This window comes from Micromys minutus (genome assembly GCF_963924665.1).
Source record: "Micromys minutus genome assembly, chromosome: 10".
Taxonomy (NCBI): Eukaryota; Metazoa; Chordata; class Mammalia; order Rodentia; family Muridae; genus Micromys; species Micromys minutus.
In genome coordinates, this window is record NC_137979.1 from 11,766,473 (window position 1) to 11,790,312 (window position 23,840).

The following is a 23,840-nucleotide window of genomic DNA, read 5'->3' on the forward strand; positions in this document are numbered from 1 at the left end:
ATGAGGATGAAGTCACAGGGAGGGGACCTGCTCCGTCTCTCCTCTATCACCAGTGTGTGAAGGGTCTTGGTTAAGCTTCTCCTGTGACTGTCATCTGTTCACTGGACCTACCAAAGCCTCCTAGTTACTGTGTGTCTCCACAACTCCCATGCTTGCTTAAACTGAACCCCCACCTGCACCCCTCTATTCAAGCTCTCAAATCTACCCTGTTGCATGCTTTGCTCCTTTCCTGACAGTTATTTCAATTCTCTGTTCTTGGAATTCTGACCCCACAGCCCTCCCTTGCAGTCTCTCCTCAGGTTCTCATCACAGCGCAGACCCACCACAAGTGACAAGGACAGGGAGATGTGGATTACCCTGGGGTGGGGTGGGGGCGGATCATCGAAGAATTCCATGCCGAACTCCACCAGCCTGAGAACCTAATGAATGTTAATAAATGGGGAAATCTAGTACAAACCACAAACTTGTTTTTTTTTTTTCTCTCTCTCTCTTTTTTACTTTCCCCATTATTTGAAACAAACATACTATAAACTAAAATAATTTCTTTCATAGAAAGAAAAGAAAAAAAAAAAAGAAAAAAAATCACTTTTGTCTAAATCCAGTGGTTGGTAGATATAGCAGCATTGAAAGGAAATTATAACCGCAAACGCAACGTTCCAGGCAGAAGACGGTTGGTCACCCCGTGTGGAGCCTCTGTTCCTCTTCCGTGCTCTTGGGGCACACTCCTATGTGGCCACGCCCCTTCCCCTGCCTGGAGGTGGGAATAATTCACAGTGGCAGTGATCAGGAAGCTCTCGTGGCAGACAGGCCATAGCATCTCACCTCCAGGTCAGACAGACACTAAAGAAGCTTGGGGACTGGCTAGCGGCAAACAGACCTGGTGATCATTGCCTCAACAGCAGGCTCTGGGGATCGGACGAGTCCTGAACATGGTGGCTCCAGGAAACAACCCTGTCTCTGCAGCTTGATTGATTGTGTCTCCATGTCCCCATGTTCATACAACTCAAAGTGAGGCAACATCTCTGAGGCACTGGGGGCCTGAGCATCACTGAGCAAGATAAGCTGTTTCCTGTGGTGTCAGGGCAGAGGCAGGCTATGGTAGGAGGGTGTCATGCCCCAGGATCCTTCCTAGCAGCCCCCAACCCCTTAAAAACCCTCTCTACTCAGGATAGAGTCTGTTCCTTGGGTGTTCACTTGAACTCGGGGGGGGGGGGGAAGGGGGCTGCAAATCTTCCTCAGGAAAGCTCTGCCCAGAATAGGAAAACCCAGACAGAAGGGGTACAGAGCTTTAAAAGAGGTTACCAGGCCTGGGGTTAGGTCTTGGTATCACCCTGAGTTTTTCTCCCTGGCTCATATTGCCAGGAGATCCTACTCGGCACAGATGAGGCTTGCAAGTTGAACCTTACACCAGGACTGGAAAGGAGTCAGATGCTGGATGGCCTGCTCGGAGCCGCGGCTCGCTCAGGAACTCCTCTATCCCCGGAGCTCCATCCCATGAATCTTCAATGAAGCCTTGCCCAAACGGAAGGGGGTCTCCAGAAGTCCCACCCCCACTGGATCCTCAAGCCCAATAGGGCCCACCCTGAAGCACCCTCTTTTCTATCTAGATAGATCAGTGCCTCTGGGAGGAGGGACCCTAATCTCTCCCCTCCCGCCCATCCACGAACCCCACCTAGTTGAGGGAGTAGTTTACCTGTCTCTGTTTGAGCCCTGTCGGGTCAAGAGAAGAGCCCAAGTCGTATGAGGTAGGACCTCTGGCCCAAATTGGAATTCCATCCCCAAGTGGAGCCCCACCCTCAGGTAGAAACCCGTATCCCAGGCAGGAGCTTCTCCCCTAAAAAGGAACCCAGATCCCAAATAGGAGCCCAGGCTGAAGGCAGAAACCAGGTCCTTAGGTAGGAGACTCTCACAGGTAGGAACCTCGCCCTCAAGTAAAAACTGGGTCCCTAGGTAAGAGACCCCTCCAAGTAGGAACCCCGCCCCCAGGTAGGAATCTTGCCCCTAGGAATGAACCCTGCTCCCTCTGTTAGGAGCCCTCCTACTTGCAAGTGTGCACATCATAGACACGCGTGCACTCCTGGCAGCTGACGTAGCAGCACCAGTGGAAAACGCAGTGGCATTTCTCCCTCCGTCGCTCAGTACGCGCGTTATGCCCACGCCCGCAGCACAACAGGTCGCACCCGTCTATGCCGTGCGAGCTCACATTGCAGGTGCGGTCACGCGTCCCGAAGGAGCCGGTTTCAGGGTTGGGCTCGCAGAAGTTGGGTGAGGCCTCGTAGTAGACCAGGTCGCGCTCTGTCGGCACCTTGAAGTACGTGTAACGTGGCCTCAAGGTCTCCACCCAGCCACGAGACTCTCGGTGTTTCTCTACCACCATCTCCGAGGCGCTATCGTACTTGTCTTTGAGGAAATCCCCGATGGTGCGGAAGTCCGGCTGCGACCACCAGCAGGTCTTCACTTCACAGCTGCCAGATAGTCCGTGGCATTTGCACTTGAGGTGCATGTGACTAGCAATGGCCTGGGGAGGAAGCACATAAGCCTGTGTCTGCACTGGTCTCCTGGGGGGGGCTCAACCAGGGGATCTGCTCTTTGCTTACAGCCCGCCTGCTCCATAAAGCCTCCCAGACTGCTCTCATTGGACACCTAGTGCCGCTATCTTCTCTATGGTGACCTGGGTCTTCTCTACCAAACCCAAGGCTCAGGGGCCTGGGAGCTTCTCTCTCCGTGTAGGCCCAGCTAATTCTCTTTGCAGGAGTGTCTAGGACAGAGTGCAGGATGCGGGGAGCTTCAGGGGGACAGGGTGGGGACGCTGGAGGGATGATGTGGAGAACAGATGCTACAGAGTGAAGACTAGGCGTCCTGCCTGTGCAGGGATGCTGAGAGCGGTCCCTCTACTCACAGGGCCAGGATGAACAGCAGCTTTCCCTATGAACAGTGGAGACCTTGCTCCCTTTTAAAAGGAAGAAACAGGTGCTTCGAGAAGGAATCCTGCCTCCTTTTCTGTAGGAAAATCAGTGGGGACAAGGGGGCATACAACCATCAGAACTGTGTACAGTGGCCCCGTTCATTGTCCTCAGATGCCAAGCCCCCTCTAGCACAGGGACCACTGCCAGTCCCTCTTTACCAGCCTTCTAGCCTTCCCACCCAGGTTGTAAGCACCTGCTCTGGGCAGCTCCCGGTATCTTTCCTCTTCCATTCCAACATGCACTGTATGTGCAAAACACACACCGAGTCTTTAAGCCTCAAAGTAGGAAAAGCAGGCAGGATACTGAATTCGTAAGTTCAGCATCCGCTGCACTAGCGAAAGGACAAGCTGGCCACCGGGCGAGCTACTGCTTAGATCTGGCTGCGGCCAAAGTTCTCATGCTGGACGCTGGGCCCCAACTGTGGCGAGGCTAAGAAGGAACTTGAAGAGGTCATCGTTGGAAGGGAGAAACATATACCTGCTGGCATTCTGTAGCACAAAGTGGCCACCACAGTAGATAAAGAACGGTTTCAAGTTTTAGAGTAGGAGGCTTTGAACGTTCAAACAGAAGAAAAAATTATTTTGAGACAGGTTCCCACTATGTAGCCTTGAACGGTACATAGCCCAGGCTAGCCTTGAACTCATGGCAGTTCTCCTGCTTGGGCCTCCAAGTGCTGGCGTGGCAGATACGCACCACCATGCCTGGCTGAAATAACTTTTCAGGTGATAAGGATACTTCCTAGCCGGATTGGCCACAGTGCATTATGTTCCCAAACTGAGGTCTCATTGCCTCTAGTAAGTATGTTCCATTGCCATTTAAAACATTTTAAACGGAGGCAGGAAACTCTTAGGTCATCTCTATGGGTCACTGGCCACTATCTTCCCTACGGTAATGGTTCACCTGTCATGGACGGAAAGATCAAGACCAGCTCAGCATGCTGGAGCATGACTACGATCTCAGTGACACTGAGGATGTGAAGGCTGGTGGGGCCTTGAGAGCTGGAGGCTCGCCTGAGATACACTGCAAGACTGTTACTCCAAGTGTATTTGAACTTTTTTGTTGTTTTGGTTTTTTAAATATTTATTTATTAATCATATACGAGTACACTGTTGCTGTCTTCAGACACACCAGAAGAGGGCATCAGATCTCATCACAGATGGTTGTGAGTCACCATGTAGGTGCTGGGAATTGAACTCAGGACCTCAGGAGAAGCACTCAGTGCTCTTAACCTCGGAACCATCTCTCCAGCCCCTTGTTTTGTTTTTCAACTCAGGGTTTCTCTGTATAACAGCCTCAGCTATCTTGGAACTAACTTTGAAGATCAGGCTGACCTCTCACTCACAGAGATCCACCTGCCTCTGTCTCAGAGTGCTGGGATTAAAGGCATGCACCACCACTGCCTGGCCTTGGGTATCCTTTCAATATAACTACCTGAAGGCTAGTGACAATTCAAGCAGCTCCAGCTGTGGCTTGCAAGATTTGTATTGGACAACATGGGCTTAATACACCAATCATTCAGGGTTCAAACCTGCTTGTACCTCACCTGACTTTGAGCTGCTTTCTTACCCTTCCCCACTACCAACGTTAGCAGGCATGCTCTAAGGGGACATGTCCTTTCCTACACAACTTTCTGTTGTGTGATTAACACGCCCCATCATGTATTTTCTCATCTCTAAACAGCATTTTTAAGATGTCTAATAATGGGATGGAAAGATGGCTCAGTGGTTAAGAGCATTGACTGCTCTTCCAGAGGTCCTGAGTTCAATGCCCAGAAACCATATCGCAACTCAAAATGTCTTTAATTCCATTTCCAGGGGATCTGATACTCTCACACACCAATGTTCAGTTGGTGGGGTCTCTGCCTAGCAAGCTGGGCATGAAGGCCTGGATTGGATCCCCAGCATCTTATCAATTGAAAGTGGTGGTACATGTCTGTAGTCCCAGCACTCGGAAGGTAGAAGAAGGAGGTTGGAAGATGGCTACATTGAAAATTCAAGTCAGCTTGGAAGACAATAAAACCTTGTCTCAAACAAAAATAAAAACAAAATCTATCAATCAATCAATAAGTAGGGCTGGTAAGGTAGCTCAGTGGGTAAAGGTCTGCCACTAAGTTAGTTACCCATGTTCCATCCCAGGAACTCTATGGTGAAATAAGAAAATCCTGCTAGGCAGTGGTGGCACACAACTTTAATCCCAGCACTCGGGAGACAGGGACAGGTGGATCTCTGAGTGTGAGGCCAACCTGGTTCACAGAGTAAGTTCTAAGATAGGCAAGGCTACACAGAGAAAAGAAATGAAGGAAGGAAGAAAGAAAAGAAGGAAGGAAGGAAGGAAGTTAGAAAAAACAACTCTTGAAACTTGTCCCCTAACTTCTACACACACACTGAATCATACACTCAAACACACACCTACACACACACTGACACACCTACACACACACACACCTACACACACACACACACACACACACACACACACACACACACACACACACACACAGAATGTAATAAAAAATTTTTTTAATACCCCTTCAAAACATTTTGCCATCTGGTAAACCTTGGGAAATGATACTGTCTAAAGTCAGATCTTTTCTACCATAGTAGAAAAGCAAATCTTTTCACAGTGTAGCTGGGAATAAAATTCTTGGATTAAAATCATCTGTCACCAAGCATCCTGAAAGTGTTGCTCAGATTTCTTCTTGCTTCCAACGACACCCTTGCTGCTCACCATCACATCCTTTGTAGGAACGACAAGTAGTCTTTTGAAGTGTTAAAGTTTCTCTAGGTTGTGCTCTGAATTTCATAATATATCTTGGGGATGATGGTTTTCCCCATTTTTGGATATTAAAAGTTTTTATGCACATGTGTGTGTGTGTGTGTGTGTGTGTGTGTGTGTGTGTGTGTTAAGGTGGCCATGTGTGTGCAGGTGCCAGAAATAGGTAGCAGGTTTCTTGGAGCCTGTTGTGAGTCCCTCTGTGTAGATGCTGAGAACCAAATGCTGTTCCTCCAAAAATTGCATCAAGAGGTGTTGACCCCAACCATCTCTCTATCTGTCTTCCCCATCCTTGCAGTTCTGCCTGTGTGCTCTAAAACCTTAGTTCCAGGGAAGCGCCACGCCTTAAGTCTTCACCAGCCCTTGCCTCTCGTGAACATACCCTTCTAACCTCCTAATGAAATATTTTTATTGTATATTAACGTTATTGATTTGTTTGGTTTTGTTTTGTGTTTTTGAGACAGTTTCTCTGTGTACCCCTGGCTGTCCTGGAACTCACTCTGTAGACCAGGCTAGTCTGAAATTCAGAGATCCAACTGCCTTTGCCTCCCAAGTGCTGGGATTAAAGATGTGCACCACACCTACCCCGCACATTATTAATTTTTTTTAAAGCACTGAAGATCAGATATGATGTCACATATTTTAAATCCCAGCACCCTAAAGCAGAAACAGGCAGATCTCTAAGTTCTAGAGCAGTCTGTTCTACGTAGTGACTTTCAGGACAGCTGGGACTACATAGAGCATATATAAACACACACATGCATGTCAGAATGTGACAAACAGAGGACAACTTGCACAGGGTGTTCTTCTACTTTGTGGATTGTAGAAACTGGACTCAGGTTGTCAGCCTCGGAGGCAAGAGCATTTATCTGCTGTGCCATCTTGCAGGCCCCATATTTTAAATTTCCAAGAGCTCTTCTTCTTCACCCCCTTAGAAAAAAATGTTTCAGTGTCACAGGTACAACCTTTAATCTTCCCAGGAATACTGATAGTTTTTGTGAAGTTTTCATACACACATTCTGTTTGATTTTTTAAAAATAAAAGTTAGGTGTTTTTATTTGTTTCTTGTTTTTGTTTTGTTGTTTGTTTGTTTAGACAAGGTCTCACTATACAGCCCATACTGTACTCAAAGTCACAATATAGACCAGACTCAAACTCATAATCCTCCTGCCTCAGGTCCCCAGGTGCTGGGATTGCCAGGGTCTGAACCATCACTCCTAGTCAAACTCTTGGTTTTTTTTTTTTTTTTTTTTTTTTTAATTGCATGCTTTCTGGAAATTCTGTTTTGGTTTGGTTTTGGTAGAGACAGTATATCTCTATGCATCCTTGGCTGTCCTGGAACTCTCTAGGTAGGCCAGGCTGGCACTGATCTCAGAAAATCTCTAGCCTCTGCTTCTGGAGTGCTAAGATTAAAGACCTGCACCACTACCCCTGCACCGCACACTGCTTTCTGGAAATTCCTACAGGTAGGAGGCAGTTGTCACTACAACAAACTCACTGTAAAGTGATCTGACTGCCCTGTTCTAGGAACCCCCTCTATTCATTCTGGAGAGCTGGGCTATCCAGAGGAAAAATGCAGTCCTGTCCGACGTCTGAAGGATAAGAGCCTCTGGGCTAGGGTTGGGCTTAAGGAAGAGGTCAAAGGTCGGAAGTCCCTTATGTATTGAAGTAAGTTTTACTGTGACAGTTTGTCCTGGGTAGTGTGAGGCCCCTCTCAAGTCCTTGACTCCGTTCTTGGCTCTGCTGTGCTGCTGAGCACTACCTATCTGGACACTCATTCTCGGAGAAGAGAAGCAGGGCTCTTTGGGTGACGGAGGTATGAGCTCATCTCATTTCTGAAGAGACAGTCTGTGTGTGAAAGTTTAGACCTTCTTCTCCTGAAATCCCGGTGTCGGCCTCTGAGATCCAGGTGTAACCCAGCCACCGGAAGGGAACCTTCAACAGTGTTGTTAGCATGGTTCCCTTTTCTATTTCCAAATTCTCATGATAATCCGTGTGTGTGTGTGTGTGTGTGTGTGTGTGTGTGTGTGTGTGTGTGTGTCTGTGTGTCTCTGAATGTCTCGGTCTGTATTTGTCTTTCTCTGTCTCTCTACCCCTCTCTGTGTATCTGTCTGTAAGCCTTGGTCTCTGCGTGTCTCTATCTCTGTGTATCTGTCTCTTAGTCTCTCTCCCCCTCCCCCTGTATCAATAGCCTGGATCAATCACCTCTATCATGCTAACCCTCTCTCTCAGTTCAACCTGTATCTGCTATACATAAGCACCCCCCATCCCTCTGCTTCTCCCCTCATGTCTGTCCTCCCATGAATACCTCCTCACCACGAAATCCTCAGAGACTACAAGCTCTGCAGCTGCCTCCCTCCACCTGTCTACTTCCAGGAACCCTAAGTCCGCAGGTGAGCTTGGCATCCTCTGGGAACACACTGGACACTTGAGGTACAGCTAGGTAGTGTCACAATGTCCCTCGATAGAAGGCAAACAGAGCAGCCTGGTCACCAAGAGCCGTTCCCCTCTACCCCTTGTCCCACTGCCCCACTGGAAAAAGCAGCCCTTGTTCTACAGCCCTGGGGCTCTGTGCACGTACCTGGCGCCCAGCCTCGTTGTTGTGACGGTTCATAGCAGAGCGGGCATCTGGCCGGTTCTCCCTGGCGTCGGCAAACTCCCGAGAGACCATTCCTCCAAATTCAATGTCCTCACTACAGCCACCCCACTTCCAGCCCTCCCCTGGGGAGCCCTGGAGACGGCTGCTGCACCCACAGATGGCGGCTGATCCCTCTGCACAGGAGCGGGTCACTGCGAAGGCCACTCCAGCGGAAGCGATGGCGTGGACAAAGGCTGACTCCCGGGTGGCTGCAGAGGAAGGAGATGGGGGGTTATGGAGGCCAGGCGAGGAAGGCTGGAATCCAAAAACCAGGGCTGAGAAAAGAGAGCTCAGTACTCACAGGGTCTCACCATATTGGTCCAAATGACTAGCATCCCAAGTGTGTGTGTGTGTGTGTGTGTGTGTGTGTGTAGTTGTTGTTGTTTCTGTTGAAGTAGGGAATCGTCATAGAGCTCCAGCTGGCCTGCAATGCTCTATGTACACCAGGCTGGCCTTGAACTCACAAAGTCTGCCTCTACCTTTTGAGGGATTAAAGGTACCATCACCATGCCCAGCCCTATGCTTTTTTCCCAGTAGTTTCAGGTCTTACACAGAGTTGGGTTCTGTGTGTAGGAGATGGGGGTGGGGGGTGGTTCGATGTTGATCTAGTTATCCAATTTCTCAGCACCATTCCTCAGAGAGACTTTTTTTTTTCTCGAATGTATATTCATACCTTTGGCTGAAAAGCAACCGGGTGTGAATATTCAGATTTATCTCTAAAACTGCTGTTCTGAGTCACCTCTCTCTCTCTCTCTCTCTCTCTCTCTCTCTCTCTCTCTCTCTCTCTCTCGATCTCTCTGTGTGTGTGGCTTTATACCAGCCCTGGGTGAGCTTTGTGCTCTACGGTGCACACAATGAAATATTATTTAATCATAAATAAGAATGAGACCCTGCCACTTGCAGCAAGACTGACAGACGCAAAGGACATAAGTGAATGAGCCAGGCACAGAAAGTACTTCATTCATTTCCTGACAGGAAACAGAGTGGGTTAGTTATGGAGCCAGGCCTGGGAAGACGGGGGAAGGAAGATGATCCAAATGTCAGATAAAGGGTCTGATGTGCCACTGAACAGCCATGTGAGGATAGTGGACAAGTGACCGTATTTTTAAAAATGGCTTTAAATGGATTTTGACTGCTCTCAATGGACATGCTGAGAACCCTGATTGGATCATTTTAAAAATATAATCCTATACTGAAATATGGCACAGCGCCTTAAAAATACCTACAAGTGTGTCGATAAAAACAGGGCCTGGGGATGTAGCTCAGTTGGCAGTGTGCTTGCTCAGCCCGAATGTAGACTGTGTTCTCATCCCTAGCACCACGTACATGGGACAGTTATGCACTCTGTACCCAATCACTCCAGAGGTGGAACCTGCAAAGCAGAGCTCCAGATTCATCTTTAGCCTGAGACAGTTCAAGGCTAACCTGTGCTACATGATATCCCATTGAGAAACAAAAGGAAAATTAGATCATCAACACTACAAATAAACATTAAGAATAAACAAAAGTAACAAGAGATTTTTTCAAACCAGAACTTATGTTACACACCTGCAATCCCTGCATGTGGAAAACTGAGGCAGAAGGATTGCTTTGAGTTCAAGTTCAGCCAAGATAGCTATTCTTGGTTTGTCAACTTGACTATATCTGGAATTAATTAAAGGGGAACCTGCTGGGTACACCTGTGAGGGGTCCTCTGTGCAGCCCTGATTGTCTTCGAACTCAGAGATCCGTCTACCTCTGCCTCCCAAGTGCTTGGATTAAAGGCAGGTGTCACCACCATCTGGCTTTATTTTTGTTTTAAGACAGATCCTCTCTACAAAGCCCTGGCTGACCGGCAACTCACTAGGTCGACTAAGCTACCTCAGGACACACAGACACCTGCCTGTCTCTGCCTCCCGGGATCATTGGTGTGTGAAACCACACCCTAGGAGAGAGTTTTCTTGATTGGATCGTTGGAGGTCAGAAAACCCACCCTAAATCTGAGCCACACCTTCTGATGGCAGCCTACACAAAGGACATGGGAGCAGGTTTTTACTTTTGACCTGCTTGCCCCCTCTCACTGGTAAGCTTATTCCGTCACTGACTTTAGAACCCATTTCTTGGGATTTCAGTGTACACTGAAGAGCAGCTAAGATGTTCAGTCTATGGACGAAACTGGACTCTTGAGCTTTCTACTGAAAGACAGCCATTGCTGCACTAGCCAGATCACAGCCCGTAAGCCACTCTACTAAATCCCTTTTATAGAGAGATTCATTCCTGAGTAACATACACTAGATGTACCCGGCCTGCTGCTCCTTTCCACCAGTTGGGGTGCAGTGCAAATCAGCAGGGTGCTATCTATGTCATATAAACATGGGGATCATTCAGGGACAGAGGCTTAGTAAGGATGTGAGAAAAAAGTGGTCCATCATGAGAGGGACAGTGTGGCAACACAGGAATCCCCCTTATCAGAGGCTTCAGTTACCCACATCTTGCTATAACTAGAAAACACTAAATGGAACATTTGGGGTCCTAGAGAGATGGCTTGTGGGAAGCTGCTTGTCAAGTATTTGTGAGGCCTAATTTTCCATCCCCAGCGCTGCATACACAAGGAAAGTTCTAGAAATATCGAGTTTTTAAATTGCACGTTCTGAGCAGTGTGGTAGAGTTTCGTGCAGCCCTCGGCTGCTCTTTTCAGACATAATTAGCCCTTTGAGCAGAGTATCCGTGTTACAAATATAAAACTCACAGGATTGTCTCAGGAGATTGCCTGGGAATCAGACAGTGGCAATGTCACAGTGCTTGTGGCCAAGCCATTCTTGTTTTACCTAATGGTGGCTCTGGAATCAAGAGAGGTGATGCTGGCAACCTGGATGTGCACAAGGAATGCCGCAGAATAAAAGAAGAAAGTTTTTGACTTAACCAAAGGAAAGAGAAATCACGTGTTGAAGTTTCAATGGCTGGAAAGGGCATATCTACCTGTAGGAGTTGAGGAGGAGAAGGGAGCAGGAGGAAGAAGAGAAGGAAGACCATGAGAAGGAGGGGGAGGAGGAGGGGGAGAAAAGAAAGTTACACTAGTTTTATTAACATCCAGCTGCAAAACCACATAGACCAGGGCTCACAAAACTTAGGAGAGAGACCACATAACTTACCACAGTTTTGCTGTAACTGTTCTGTTTGGGGATTGGTCATTAAGTCTGACTGTCTAACCTATATCTGATACTTTATCTTGGGTCTTCATATACAGGAAAAACAATAGTCTAGACTTTGGTATTATCCATTACTGTAGGCATCCACTGTAGGTCTGGACCAGGGGCCTCAGACTGAGAGAGCAAATTACATGGTTGGATCCTAAAATGATAATATTGGCTACAAAAGGCAGCAAGAAAAAAAAAAATCAAGAGATAAATAGTGTGCATACACACACACACACACACACACACACACACACACACACACACAAATCATCTGTTGATGGACAACTAGGTTATTTCCAATTCTCTGCTATGGTGAATAAAGCAGCAATAGACACAGTATATAGACAGCAAATATCCTTATAGAGAGCATGGAGCTCTCTGGCTCTCTGTGCAGGAGTGAGACAGAATCATGTGGCAGTTCCATTTTTCATTGTTTTTTTTTCCTTTGAGAATCCCCAAACATTTCTATAATGGTCGTTTACACCCCCCACCGATTATGAATAGGGAATTTCTTACTGAGAGAAGACACTCCCTCCTCTACTTGACATCAGATAGAGGTGTGCCAAGTGCTTGCTCTGTGGTAAGCTCAGTGTTCTGAGCAACATGGATATGAGTCTGACATGTTGGCTAGCAGAGATTTTACCCACCTAGCTAAAAATCATTCCAGACAGAGAGCCTCACAGGCCTGCCTGCACAGGGAGCTATACCCAGAGGACCCTCTTGGGATTATGAGACTTAAGTTGTGGCCTCTTCAACCCCTTCTGCACACACAAGCTATCTATGCTTCCCCCAAACTATATCTAAGAGGCTAAACTCATGGGACTCTGTGTCCCAAAGCCCAAACTGACAGGGACAGGGGACTGCAAACAACTGCACACACAACTCAGACTTACCCACAAAGCTCAGTATGCATCCACACACAGGATCAGAGAACACACGTTTACTCTCATCCTGAGAATACCGCATGAGCCGTGGTTATCCCTAGCTGGCTAGCAAAGGTCTCACGGAGCCCTTGGCCCTCTCTACAAACCTTTCCCCGGATGGCTTTCTGCAGAATCCAGCTGTTCTACCCCCAGCCTGGAGCGCCGCTGGACACCTTCAGCAGGCATTTAGGAGTCCACTCTGAACACTAGAAGATGGACACAAGGAACTTCCAGAACGGCAGAGAAGCTCCCAAAGTCCCTTCAGGACACCCAGCGTTCAGTTGCCTATACTGGACATGCACGGGCCCAGCTCCATGCCCAGAGCCAGTATGATATACACCCCTCCTAAAGCTAAAGGTTTCCCACCGCCAGCCAGGCTTTCCTCTTCTCAGCCTCTCACTGGCCTCTGGTCACACTCAACCTTTATTTCCCCCCTGGGAAGTTTCTCTCCTCAGCACGGCAGCCGAGGTCCTAGACACAGTCTACCCAACGTGTGGCCTCCCTCCGGCTCCCCGAAATGCCAGCTGAGCCAATTCCTCAGGAGTCATTGCTGGAATCCACTTCCAGTCTAGATCCTCCCCCATGGGTGGGATCTGCATCTTGTCCATTGTTGATTTCCATTCCAGAGCACAGGTGACCCCTTCGATGTCTGTGGTATCAGGGGAATAGGCAGGACCTGGGCTGGGTCAGAGCCCGGAGGAGACTACCACATTGTGTGTTCTTGAATGGATCCAGAAGAGGCACTCCTCTTTCCCAGCTCTCTTGAGAAGCCCTCCACCTTGTTTCCTTTCCTAATACAAATGTTCAGTCCATCTGACAGCCTGGCCTACCATCAAATGAGACAGGTCTGGAGCAGCCTTTGTGGAGGCACCAGCATCAGCACCACCCACCTACCCTCCTGCCTTCCGATTAGCAAAGACCCTAGCCTTATTTTATTTTTATTTTTTTATTTCCTTTCTTTCTTTTTAAGGCAGGGACTTCAGCCCAAGCTTGCCTGAAGCTTAGGTGAAGCCTGGAAGGACCCTGAACTCCACCAGGTGTTAAAATTACAGCTGTCTGCTACCACACCCAGCTTTATGTAGTTGGGGGATTTGTCCAGCCCCTATTTTATCTTTGAAGGGGCCAAGCCACTCCTCCTGATGCCCCTAAGGCTCTAGCCTTCTCTACCTGACTGCATAGAAGCCGAGTGTGGGGCCATAGGCCACGGGCTACCTCCTTCTGGGTGCCACTCAAAAGTCTACTTCTCTGCCTACACCCTCACATTCCAAGTCTCAAGGCAGCTTTGGGTTACCTAATCCAGCTCAAGTGTCACCCAAACGCCCCTCCCCCACCCTTCTTGGCTCTAAAAGATAAGGGGTCAGCACTCTAGGCCTTGCCCTTGCCCTGCCCAGAACAAGGGCTTCTGGCTCCCTGCTTATCAAGACACAAGCAAACAGCCTAGAGCTGACAGACACACTTGAGGGGAAGGGTACTCTGAAGGAGAGAGCAACACAGAACTTAAACTTGAGGTGGACAAGAGTTCATTCTTACTCAGCTCTGTCATGAGCAGGCTAGAAAGTCCTTCATTTCTGTTGAACCTCAGTTTCCCCTACTGTCAAATGAGGACTTGGGGGCTCCTGGTTAAGAGTCAGAGCAGGGCAAGCTCTGAAGTTGGCTTTCAACATGTTGGGGAAGAAATAAAGACCAGAAGAAGGCTACGAAATAGTCCAGAAACTCCATTTGAGAAGCCAGGGGAGGAGCGGTAGGCTGCAAGCCCACAGGCCAGATGATCTTGAAATGGGACATTTTGGTAAAACAAAAAAGGTTGAAGGCTTTAAGCAACCCCACCCCCACCCCAAGACATCACTATCACACTCTCTCTATGCAAGGTGTGGAGTCTGTATTCCTAGCTGTGAATAGATATCATCTACCTCCTAAGTAAGATTGTATGTCTTCAAGGTTTTCTTGCTAAAGATGGATACTCTCTACTTAATGGTTTGGAGGCAGCTGCTAAAGCCAGATTAAAGTCCTTCCTACAAATGCTGATGATTTTGGCAATGAAAAAGGGGAAGGGTGGTGGAGCTCTAGGAAGGAACATCAAGGCACCAAGACCCGGGTCATCCAAGTCAGGTTGGCTTTCATGGTCGATCATAATTTTAATGGATATAGTATGACCGTGTACCACAGCAGTGTTCTAGGCTGTTGGGGACGGGGACCTGAGATTTCCACACCACTCCTGCAATGCTTCTCTAGTCTTAAAATATTTAATAATAACAAAGAGCATATCTACAGGATACGGGGAAGGGGGAACTCCAAAATGTTCAGGTGACATCCTATGATGGCAGGGATTTTAATCCAGCAAGACTCTTTCTACACAGACTTGGGGTTCTTGTACTTTCAAGGATCTTGAGAACAAATGCAATTTTCTCAGAGAGGAAACCCTTTGCTTTCATCAGATTCCCATCGGGTTTTAGAACAAACATCGTGAATGAGCCACTGTCCCAGAACTCTCTCCTTTGCAAAGAGTAAATGGGAATGGGGCACACCACAGCAAAGTTTCCTGCCACAAGCAACCACACCTTTCAGTTTCTGCTGAAATGACTAGCATAAGGCTGAGGGCTTCCAGGAGCACACCTCACTCCAGAATCAGACCTTTCAAATGCCTGTTGGTTGTTGAATGAGGAAGGAGTGGGTGCCTGTAGGCTACTGAGCCCAGGACTCTTACAGACAAGTGCTACCAATCTGGGGGAATCAACTGGGGGCAGAGCTAAGATGAGCTTTGGCAGGCTGGAGATACTCTCTTCAGACCCAAGACTGCCTATTTATGAGGTACAGGTAAAGATGAAGAAAAGAAACTCCCTGAAGAAGTTGTTCTATAGAGGAAGCAAATTCCAAGAAGGTGCAGGCTGGCAACTCCAGCACCAGGGAGATGAGGTGGGAGGATTTGAATTGAGGCCAGTGTCTCTTCACCCAGATCCTGAGGGTGGGGAGCAAAGTCTCCCTGCAGAAACCAGCCTTGCAGTGGTCTTACTGGCTTTAAGTAAAGTGTCAGTATCTGGGCTTCCTTCATTTCCCTTCATCTATTTCATTATTTATCATCAGTCCATCCTCTACCAAATACCACCCATTCAATTATCTATCGTCTCATTATCCATCCACCCACCATCCATCCATCTACCCACCCATCCATTCATTCATCCATCCATCTACCCCCCATCCATCCAACCACCATCCATCCATCTACCCACCATCCATCCAACCACCATCCATCCATCTACCCACCATCCATCATCCACCCATCATCCATCCATCCATCCATCCACCATCCATCCATCCATCCATCCATCCATCCATCCATCCATCCAACCACCATCCATCCATCTACCCACCATCCATCCATCCACCCATCATCCATCCATCCATCCATCCATCCATCCATCCATCCACCTAGCCATTCACCCACCCATCCATCCACCCATCCATCTACCCATTCATTCATTCATCCATTATCATCATCTATCCAGAATATGAGTCTATAATGAGCTAGGCACTAGGCTCAGAACCAGAAATGAGATGAGTAATAGTATGGAAGGTGTCTACTCTCGAGAACCAGGCACGAGCTGAGTACACCGCATGCATGTGCGTGTGTTTATTGAAATTGCCTACTAGTAATGAGCTGATATTAATCTGTGCCTTTAAAATCCAGTAGTGCACTTCTTTTTAAATGAAAATTGGGTGCCCCAAAGTTTGGTGCACGTACCTTTAGGTATGCTATGTATGCGTTTATTTAGAACTCTCTACTCCTGTTGAAGCTACCCTGCACAGAGCTAGAAGCAGATAACCCCAGCAGACAGTAGGTTCACCCTTACCTATGACTGCACATTGCATCCACCACCCCCCCCACCCTCCCAGCCCTCCACCCCCGGAGACCACAGAAGGGTTAGGGTCGGCAGCCTGGGTTAAGTTTGTAAGGCAACACCCTCCAGATGGTCCCTGTGCCCTCAATTTCCAGACTCCAACTGGGAGCTCACTCTCCGACCACTGGTGGGAAGAAGGCCCAAGGGTGGCATAGTCACAGATGCTCAGACTGAAGCATCACTCTCCTGTCACGCTGAGGAAAGACAAACCATCTATCCCATTCCCATCCTGTTATCTGAAAATGCTTCCAGAACACATTCAGTGGGTGGGCACCCCTTCCCCCACCCGTGTTCAGCACAGCAGGCTGAGGGCAGACAGGAGAATCTTGCAGCCCCAGCTGGTAGCTTGCAGCCCAGGCCCCGCCCTGGCGCCTCCCCTCCGAGGCTGCCCACTGTCCCTCCCTCCCCAGGCCCTTTTCCTGGCCTCGAGGAGCCGGGCGGCCCGGAGGGGGTGTCGCGGTGGCATTTGGTAATCACACGGAGGCACAAAAGGCCCCGGAGCCACCTGAGAGCGGAATGCGCCGGTGCCCCACCGTGGCCGCGGCCCCTGACACCGCCCGGGCCCGCGCGGCCGGGCGCCTGGCTGACCTGCTGGGGCTGATGAATCCGGCTTTGTGCGACACTGTCACGCCGCGTTAGCCCCACAATGGCCGGCGATATTTTATATGAATTTCCCCCTGGCCGGTGATTAGGCGATCGCCAGCCAGTCATAGCAACCTGGAAGTATGCGCTGCCCGCCGCGCCGTCGGGCGCGAGGGGAAATCCTCTTTCAGACGCTTTAATTCAACACCCCGAAGGGCGTGTGAATCGCCAACAGCATTTTCACTTTTCCCTTGTGCTTAATCTTGTCGTCCTCGTAGGGACATTGTGCTCCGAGCCGAGCGCAGTGGGATATCGGCCGGGGTCCCCCCTCCCACAGCGGAGAGTTAATGATATACCGGAGAGGCCCCCGGAGCCAGAAGGACCCCCACCCCCAACGCATCGTAAATGGTAACACTTTCGGATGGGGGGGTCAGGGGTCGCAACCTGGATTTGGGGACTCTGCTTCCCTAAAAAGCTGCCCTTTCTGTCCCTCCGGAACCCTAGGCTCTGGCTGTCTCATTGGAGTTGGTCCTTCCATAGGCTGAGCACACAGAGAGGTTGAGGACCACCCCCTGAGGAGCCACGAAGCTGAAGCCAGTCACCAGGAAGGGGTTTTGCCTGGGGGGAGGGGAAGAGGCCAAGCTGTTGTTCCCTGCCCAGAAGCCAAGTAGAGCTGAGGGTGAGTTGGGAAGAAACTTAGTTTCCTCAGTGGGTTGACCAAGGACAGGGGTTCTAACTATTCAGCAGATACTGGGAGTCTGATGTTCGTAAGCGACCACCTCTTCCACCAGTTGTGACTCTAGAAGTCTTGGGGACCCAACAAAGTCCCACCACTATATGCTGACAGTATGGCTGACCGGAAGGTATGTCACAGGAGGGAGAGATGGAACATACCCAACACAAGGTAAGAGAGGCTCTCCAGGTCAGCAAGGTCCAAATAAAGCCTTCATGGTGAATAAGAGATGAGCGTACAAGCATCGAGCCCCCAAGATCCTTTAGGGACCTGGGGAGACCACCCCCCAAACAGGGTGGAGTGTTGCAGGAGTGGTAGATGATGCTTTTCCTTCATATGGAAGCCATCTAGGAGCTTCTGAGGACTCCCAGGCATAGCCACCCAAGTATGCAGGCAGGTAGAGACCCCAGTTTCCATGGTGGTGGGCTCCAGGCCATGTTCCTTTATGTCTTACATGCAAATGTCTCACTCAGCCAAAAGAAAGCTGTCCCCTCACTAGGCCACATGATGTTTAAGAGCCTGCTTCCTGGATTCTGGGCCCCCATGTTTTGTGAGCCTCCCACAAGTCTCCTTCTAGCCTGACCAGCTGTTTTATTGACCTTCATCCTATGACCCCTGCCTCTGGCCAGGCTGGCCCTGCAACCACCCCACCCACTTCATCTTGCCAGGGGAGTCATCCAGTCCTAGCCTCCAAGTGTCTGAGGCTTGCCCCAAGGGACATAAACTGGTCATAACATCCTGTACTCAAAAATTCTTCAAATGCTTTCTGATCCAAGGTAGGTAGGTAGGGAGCTCTCTGCTACCTTTGCTGCAAGAGCAGAGCCTTCTAGGACCCAGCTCAGCATCCAAGGGCTGGGAGCTTCCTCATGCTCAGGGTAGCACCCTGGGTTTCAGGCTAGGCTGACACAGGGTAGATGGGATTAGTAAGATATGAGCACACATGTGTCTTGTATAAACACAGGTACCCATTTACACATGAATGGGCAAGACATTTACATAGGCACACACATGTGTACCATGTACATGGTCACACCCACACAGAGAAAGTCAGGCACCCACATGTGTATATACAATGCACCTGAGCACATATATGTACATTTGTGTATAACTCCCAGTCACACATTTGTACATATATAATCAGTACCCATGAATGTACACACAGGTACACAAATGTACACATGTGCTGACATGTGCACACATCTGAACACATTTAGACATAGCAAATGCCTTCATATATTCACACACATACCCACATACGGCACATCCACACAAATGCACACTGAAATATGCCCATCCACAGACACACATGCAGACAACACATACTCACTAACACACACACAAACACATTCATATTCACAAGTGCACATGCCCAAGTAAGACATTCATGCACACATGCATATAGAAAACACATGCACACACATTTTTCTGTAACACATGGCTGCACAAGCTCACATGCATGCAAGAGGCTGGTTCTTTTGCTCACAGCTGTCTGGGAGATGTTAAACTCTGTTCAACAGAGGCCACCTCGGCAGGGGTGGCCAGGCACCCCTGTGGTCCTTACCACAAAGCCTAGGGTAACCTTTGACATGATTAGGGTTGCCCTGACCCTAATCCAATCAGATTGATTACTTCGAGGCCAGCGGGCAGCAGGGGGTGGGGGGGCACCAGGGCTTCTGGAGCCAGCACTTCTGGGGGCACACGGAGGGCTCCTTCCTCCCCTCCCTGGCCTCCAGAAGAGGAGAACAAGAACGAGGGGAGGGGGGATGAGCAGGAGGAGGATGGGGCTTTCGGGGAGTGGGGGGGACAGAGTGAAGAAGGAGCAGCAAACTGAGGCCTAACTTATGTTTGCAGGGAGGACAGTGCAGAGGTGCAGGCTGTTGTCTGGTAGGAAATTCTCCGGCGCTCTCAGGGGAAAGTGGACGGGATCCTGTGACCAGACAGTCTAGGCTCACTCTGTCCTGCAGGTGGCTTCTAGGAGGCAAGGGTGTAGGCAGAGGAATGTGGGCAGGCACAGCCCTCAGCCCCAAGGCTGATGTGACTGAAGATCTGCGATCTAGAGCAGGACCTGTGGCAGCTGCTGGTCCCTAGACAGCCTGTGTTTCTCCAAGAGCATCCTAGGAGACCCTCAACATTCTGCAGCTCCCCTAACATAACCCAAAAATATGTGATAGGGCACTAGCCTCTGGGACAGCCCCGTTCTCTCTCCTCCTCCACTGTACCTCAGGCTTCAGCAGGCTCCTGCCACGCCAGAAACAGTTTAATCAAACTGCTGAGCCCCACTCCCTTCCCCTGCTCCTGTTTTCCCTCTCACCCCCAGGCTTCCATGACCATACTACTGCGCGCCTGCAGAGTTTGGAGCCAGGCTCATGAGCTTCCATTATGCCTCAGTTTCCTGACTTGTAAAAATCAGAGGCCCCACAATATTGGCCTTAGGTAGTAAGTCTTAGAATTCTCAGACAGCTCTAGGGAATTGCTGTCTCTACATGCTTAAAGAAAGAAAAGAAAAGAGGAAAGTTCCCCATGATCTAGCCCAAGGGCCACCTCCCCAGGGAAACTCTCCAAGACACTCCCAGGCACCAGCAACCTGTCTTGCAGTCGCCTGACACATTCACTGGGCTAAACGCATAGGCTGGAGCTCACCTGAGCTACTCAGCAGAGTGCTGACCAGCTGTGTGCATCTGCAGTGTGGGATGAACACTTGCTATCTCTATAAACACATCCACCAGAGAGCCTTTTGTGTGTCCCAGCTCTGGTTCTGAGCGATTTCTGGATCGTTTTAGAATGTGTTGAGCCCCAAGAGAATGTGTCCTAGAAATGAAGAAAGGATGCTGCCACCTTGAGAAATTCTGCTTACCTCCAGTTACGTTTTCTATGAAACTTAGGAAAAGAATGGGTGGCCCATGCTTGTAGCCTCAGCTACTTGGAAGTTTGAGGCAGTAGGATTGACTGAATTGGGGTATTCAGTAAGAACCCGGGCAGCACAGTAAGATGCTATCTCTAAGCAAGCACGGAAATAAATAAAATGAAATTGAGTTTTATGCTCATGAAGTTGGAGAACTTGTTTGATTTTGGAGACAAGGTCCCACGCTACAGCCCTGGCTGGCCTGGAATTTGCTATGTAGACCAGACTGGCCTTGAACTCACAAAGATCCACCTGTTGCTGCCTCCCAAGTACTGTGATTAAAGATGTTTACCACCAGGTCCCATCTAAAAACCTCTTGATAACAGATTGTCATAAAAAATTTGGCATAGTTCCAAAAGATCAAAAAGAATGGATTATTGATCGCCAAGTCAGTAAGGAGTGCACTACTCTTTTAGAAGAGCCAACACCTATGTGGTACTTCATGACCATCTATAATTCCAGCTTTCGGGGATCCAGTGATCCCTATTGGTCTCCAAAGACACTTGCATGCATGTTCACACATGTGCACACACTTATGCATGCATGTGCACATACATGTGTGTGACAAATACAATAAAAAATTTCAAAATGCTAACTTTACGGGCTAAAAAGATGGCTCAGTCATTAAGAGCACTGGCTGTTCTTCCAGAGGCCCCAAGTTCTATTCCCAGCACCCACATGCTAGCTCACAACCATCTTTAACGCTAACTCCAGGGACTCAACGCCCTCCTCTGGCCACTGTGGGCACTGCATGAATGTGGTGCACAGATGTACATGAAGGCAAAACACCAATATGCATAAAATAAAAACAAATAGAATATTTTTTTAAAATCCTTTATCTACTTACATATGAATAAACGTTCCTTGCTCCCAAATCTACAAACTTTAAAACTTGGATGGACCCACAGCTATCACTGTCCGTAGTAAAAGAGAGAAAGCGGTCACTCTAAGGTTAGGAGAATGTGGATGCTCACCCTGGACATCAAGGAAAGGAGTAAAGAGCATCCAAAGTGGGAGGAAGAGGAGAAAGAGCTGTGTGCAGAGCAGCTCACGGAATCAATCGCAGACAACAACCTGTCAGAGCCTATGATCAGCTCCAGCCAGGTCACGGAGCAGCCGGTCAACTGCTCTGCACCCCAGCTCGGTGGATCGCTGTCTCCTAGCAACAAGTAACCCAGACACAATACAAAACGGAAATAAAACAATGATGAGCTGGGAGCCTGGTGCACTCCTTTAATCCCAGCACTTGGATGACTTGGATCTCTGAGTTAGAAGCCAGCCTGGTCTACACAGTAGGAAAAGCAAGGTGGGGCTAAGAGAGGGTTAGCCCCGGAGAGGGGCTTGTTGCTCCCAGAGAGAACCCAGGTTCAGTTCCCAGCACCCACACGGCAGTTCACAACTATCTGTAACTCCAGTTCCAGGGGATCCGACACCTTCGTCTGAGCTCCTTGGCACCAGGCATGTGTGGTGCCCAAAAAAACTCAGGGACATTAAGATTAATTGATTTTTAAGAAGAGAGAGAAGAATGTCAAGGTAGATAAAGATGGAAGAAATGCTTAAAAACGATTTAGAAAACAATGTACAAGACTTAGAGATGGAAGCTACCAAGTGTCACTGAAGCAGTAAGGCCATGGAGATCAGGAAACAACACTGCTGGTTTGACAGTATCTTCCTTCTCCTCCTCCTCCTCCTCCACCTCCTCTCACACAATCTCTAATATGCCCAAGCTTTTATACAAGTGGGAACTGGAGAGATGGTTTAAGAAATCTATGGCTGTTCTCCCAGAGGACCTAGGTTCAGTTTCCAGCACCCACATGGCAGCTCTCCACTGTCTGTAACTCCAGTTCCAGCAGATCCAAAGCTCTCTTTTGATCTCTGGGCACCAAGAACACATACGCTACACATACACACATGCAGGCAAATATACTCGTTCACAAAAAAGTAATGAGTAAAACCTATAAAGCAAAGGACATTACCAGTGGATCCTGACATACTTATGGAATAAAAACAGCCTCAAACACCAACACGATTTTGAGTTTTAAAAACATATGACAAAGCCACAGGCAGGAGAACTGCGTGGCAGTGTTACGCTGATGCTCAGAGACCAGTGGAATGGAGCAGACACGCCCCAAATACATCAAAGCAGACTTACAGAGCCAGTTGGTTTTCAGTGAGTGAGCTAACCATTCAGCGGGGACACAGTACTCTTTGTAACAAATGCTGTTTGAATAACTGCATTTCAACACAATAAACAATGCTGGTGGTAGAGCTTTAAATCCCAGCCTGGCACATGGGAGGCAGAGGCAGATGGATCTCTTTAAGTTCGAGTCCGGCCTGGTCTACATGGTGAATTCCAGGACAGCCAGGACTTCACAGAGAAACTTGGTTTTGAAAAACAAAACAAATCACAATTTTTTTTAAAAAAGAAAAAAAAAAATGAAGCTGAATCTTATTCTCACACCGTAAGTAAAATTATATATTTATCTCAAATATGGACGGAGAGATGGTTCGGATGGTTTGGTGGTTAAAAACACTGGCTGATCTCCCAGAGCCCATGGGTTCAATTTTTATCTTCCACGCAGCAACTACTGTATATAACTCCAGTCCCAGGGACTCTTTTGGGCTCTGTGGGCACCAGGCGCATGGTACATAAACATGCATGTATGCAAACACCCATACACATAAAATAAATAATTTTTAAAAATGAAAACAAAATCATAGACCTAAATGTCAGATTTAAAGCTATAAGACTTTTTTCTTTAAAAAAAAAGAAAAAAAGAAAAAAAGGTAGAATCACCATGAGCCCTGACTGGCCTGGAAGTCACTGTATAGACCAGGCTGTTCTTACATTTGTAGAAATCAGGCCCCTGGCTGCAGAGTAGGGATAAACCCACCTGCCATCACATCTGGTTTGAAGCTGTAAGACTCTTTCAAGAAAACAGAAAAGGCAAGCTTCTGTAGCTAGTGTGGCGGCACACACCTTTAATCCCAACACTGGAGATGCAGAGGCAGGTGGAGATCTCGGTGAGTTCGAGGCCAGCCTGGTCTAAAAAGTGAGTTCTAGGGTAGCTAGAGCTACACAGAAACACCCTGTCTTGGGGGGTGGGGGTGGGGAGCAAACATCTGTGACCTTGGGTTCAGCCAGGTTTTCTTAGAGCTCAAAAGCCAAAGAAAGAATTGGGGACTTGTCCAAGCTAAGGACTCTTATAGGAAACGGAGAGACGTGAGCAGATGCTAGCATGTGCTGCTTTT

At 48.5% G+C, this 23,840-nt stretch overlaps 1 protein-coding gene across 1 annotated transcript in view; it reads right to left on the minus strand.

Moving 5' to 3' along the window:
- Nucleotides 1–2,038: 2,038 nt before the first annotated feature.
- Nucleotides 2,039–23,840, minus strand: part of WNT3A (Wnt family member 3A) — a gene marked incomplete at both ends in the record, with an annotated part of 41,146 nt that continues 19,344 nt past the window's right edge. Inside the window, 2 exons of the mRNA XM_080923634.1 lie at nt 2,039–2,518; nt 8,320–8,585. Of these exons, the coding sequence (XP_080779760.1) occupies nt 2,039–2,518; nt 8,320–8,585 (746 nt within the window). The remainder of the gene's footprint in view (nt 2,519–8,319; nt 8,586–23,840) is intronic.